Source organism: Poecilia latipinna, unplaced genomic scaffold, assembly GCF_001443285.1.
Source record: "Poecilia latipinna isolate Pla-1442-1.1 unplaced genomic scaffold, P_latipinna-1.0 Scaffold2580, whole genome shotgun sequence".
NCBI classification, from domain to species: Eukaryota; Metazoa; Chordata; class Actinopteri; order Cyprinodontiformes; family Poeciliidae; genus Poecilia; species Poecilia latipinna.
Genome location: NW_015115196.1, coordinates 11796 through 15628, shown reverse-complemented (window position 1 = coordinate 15628; position 3833 = coordinate 11796). Strand labels below are relative to the sequence as shown.

The window sequence follows — 3833 nt, the reverse complement described above, 5'->3', positions numbered from 1 at the left end:
TTTGGTCGACGTCTTTGGAGTCAGAGGCTCCTGTAGAGAAGCAGAAAATAATTAAAAATGGATCATCTTTGAACCTTTTCTAATGTGTGTATTAGAATAATGGTCCTCTTACCATTATTTACTGGCAATCGAAAGGAAACAAGGAAGCAGATAATAAAAACCGTGTTAAAGAAGGCAGCTCTCATTTCAGCTTCTGTTTGTTCAGCAGCAGTGAAGAAGAATGCGGCGGCGTTTGAATGAAGGAACAATGGGAGGGATCACTGCAGGATTTCAACATTATGCTGATGAGTCCTTTTATGGCTCTAGCGCCATCTACTGAAACTCTTAAAGAGAGTATAACATACTATATTATCAGATGAACAGTCAATTCTTGTTCCCTCTGCCCATCAGTCAGTGTAAATAATGACGTACATGTTTTTTAAAGCTCTCTGTCTTTGTATGTTTGGTTGTGACCTCACTCTGCTGTGGCTGTATTTTATTTCTGCAGACGGGGTTGGAGAACACCAGCTGTTTTATGTTTCTGAGATGCATCTTGGTAATAATCTGTGAGAAGAAAGCCCAGAGTTTAACACAACAGCTTGTCTTATATGTTTAAGCTTATGGACAATTTAAAGAAATGGAAGTATCATCTGCATAGAGTGAAGTACTGAGTCAAATTTTGAACTCCAATCAGTGGATTTCTAAATAATTACAAATGTATTTAAATATTTTGACTCTTGAACCTTATAACCACAACTAAGAATTAATCTAAAAATGATATATGCTGCCATAGAGCAATAATGCTCAAAATTTAATTCTGTGGCTTCCAGCAATTCAAGGAGTAAAATAGTTAGGTTAATGTCGTTACACTGCAATAAAAACCCCTCCCACTTCAGTCCTAGATTAGATCAGAGAAAATGCCAACATCGGTGAGAATGCAGGTGCCAGACGATATGAACTCTAATACAGATTTTGAAGACTGCTGGCTCAGGAGGTTTTTGTATTGAGAATCAGATTGATCCAGCACTGTGCAGACTAGCAGCACAGAAGTAAACTGCGCTGCTGTTCCGGTTCAGTTCTGTAATTGTCAATGTGCAGACGTTGTCTTTGTTAGCGTTCCCTGTAATCTTTGCCTTTACTCCTTTCTCTAGAGTTTCACCACCTATTACCATCAACCCCAGGAGCTGCAGGTCTCTGTCAGTTTGCTTGTACCAGAGGATTCGGTTGTAGCTGTCAATACTGTGTGAACAGCTGATCTCAGCTGTTGTGTCAGTGGAGGATTTGAAGAGTTCTGCTGGGTTCTGTCGGACTTTGTCGCTTAGGGAGGAACCTGAGGAATGAAAAAGGACAGTATTGTTAGCAGTGGCATAAAGAGTTAATATAAGAAATTTGAGTTTATTTTTGAAGTTCTTTTTTTATCATTTTCTAAACGGGATGATGAACCGAATGATCTTAAGGACTTACCTGAAACCAGGAAAGTGATACAGCTGAACCAAATAAAGAAGCTGAGCATTATCTGTTCTCTGAACATTTTGTTAAATTCTGTCCAATAACAGTGTTAAAGATGCAATTCACAGTTCCTTCATTGCATCAATTTTGATGATTTGGCTTGCATCCTCCTCAAGTTATTGTTACAGGGTGGTGTCACAACTGATTCTCCTCCTCTTAAGTTATGACCCACATTCTTTCGACCAGAACCTTACAGAACCGGTTCAGTGAAAACGTCTGCCTGAGGAAATGCTGCCATCTGATGGAAGTAGTTAAAATGACAGATGAATAATTCAAAATCTTTGTTTCAAAGCTGCAAAATGTAACTTTTATAACATGTTATTTTTTACATATTTGTTAAAACTGTCACCATGTAGTGTGATATAACATGAGACAGACAATCTTTGAAAAAATCCTTGTCCTACTGTCATCTGAACAAACACACAGCTCAGTCAGAAACAACCAATCAGAGCCAGGAGGAGGGTCTTAGCGATGCCAATCAACTTGTCCCTTTGCTCTCTGCTACGCTACAGCTGCTTCGACACGACAGAGCCTGCTATGAATGCTACGGCTAGGTAGCATAGCCACCAATGACAGCGGATGAAGTGTTTTCCTGAAACGGTAAGATGTTTCTCCACCATTAGCACATAATGCTAATGCTAGGCTGATTGATAGTGCTAAGACCCGCCTCCTTGCTCTGATTGGTTGTTTCTGACAGCGAGAAGTGCATTTCTACACTGGGAAGAGGTGGAGATCGATCTTTTCACAGATTATCTGTTTCATTTTATACATGGTTATAGTTTTGACTAATATATGAAAAAAAAAAACATTTTTGGAAAAGTTACATAAATCCAGCTTTAACTTAGATTATATTCAGGTCTTGGTTTTAAAAATCCTGTATTTTCTTAAAACTTAAAAATAGAAAAATGAAAGTATTGTTCTATTAAAAATAACCAATTTCCTGAAGTAGACCAAAAATTATTTTAAAAAATCATCTTATTACAAAAGACCATGTAATATTTGTGGCTCTAAATAACTTTTATTTAGCTGGACTAAGGGCTTATAATTGAAAAATCTTTGGAAAAATAAGGGTTGCAGACCCCTGGTTATCAAAATATCAAGAAGTTACATTCAACCATATTTTGCAATGTTTGTGTTTTGAAACAACAGACATGTATTCCCCACCTGCAGGAGGGGATAAACGGTTACACATGGGCTTCAAAGTGATGAATAAAACAGGAGTTGAATATTTGTGGTATCTGTCATCCTCCCTCTATGATACACAAGATAAAATGTGATCCGTGTGCCAACAGCTCACAGGTTTTTGTTCAGCTTCTCAGCTTTTTTATATCACTGTGCTCACTTACAGCACAGAAATACTGGCCTTGATCTCCTGGCACCAGTTTATGCACGGTGAACGTCCCACTCATAGCATCAGGCTTTGTGACTGAGAACTTTTCATCTAGTTTGAATTCAGCCTCGAAGTCAGGCTTGGAGCTTGCAATAGTGTAAACTATTTGTTTCATCATTTCCCCAGGCAGCTGTCGGTACCAGTACATCTGGTAGTAGCTCGAACCCTTGGAGTGTTTGCAGCTGATAGTTGCGTTGTCACCCTGGTTTCTCCACAGCATGGCCGGCTGGTCGACATCACTGCCAGCAGTCACACCTGAATGTCAGAAGAAAAGGTTCAGGACGATCACTTTAGCATTTAATGGGAATATTCAGCTTTGATTTGGGTTTATAGTAAGTATACTAATAAAAATAGAAACTAGTTGATTGAAAGTTACCTGAGATCCACAGAAAAAAGTTTCCTAATAGCACAAGTTCCTGCCTCATGATCACTTCCATGTTCTGCTGAGCAAAACCGGTTTAAGTCTCTATTGTAGGGTTTGTAAAGATGGGAGTATCGATGTAACGTTCAGCATAGATGATAACAAAAGTGGTCATATGGCGCCTCCTGCAGGTCATTTCTGGTGTAGTCAATAAATAATGGTAGGATGAGGAAAGAAAAACATCCTAAGGAATGTGTGTACTTACTGTAGGCATGATTTTCATGTTGAAGAAAAAAATTCAAATCAACATTTTACAATCGCAGTTTGAAATATAAACTCTTTTATTGAAATTGAAGCAAGTTCAGCCTGATGATGTCAGCAAAACAGATTTTATTTCTAGATGCTGAATGAAAGAAATCTAAACTGTGACTCATATAACCACGTTCACAGCTTGAGTTCTGATTGGTCAACGTTGATCCAACCCCGTCAGCGCCGATGTGAGTCTGACATGGAGGCTGACTGCAGGTGTTCTCTCTCCATTTGCAGAGTTTTTGTATTGACTTCATGGGATTCTGCTGCACTGTGTTGACTGGC

At 38.8% G+C, this 3833-nt stretch overlaps 1 gene segment (V, D, J or C); it reads right to left on the bottom strand.

Annotated features, from left to right (window-relative positions):
• Window positions 1-2795: 2795 nt before the first annotated feature.
• LOC106938376 (Ig kappa chain V-III region NG9-like) lies at window positions 2796-3328 on the bottom strand. The segment is given in 2 exon segments: window positions 2796-3133; window positions 3255-3328. Coding segments are annotated over 2 exon segments (399 nt in total).
• Between the last annotated feature and the right edge of the window lie 505 nt (window positions 3329-3833).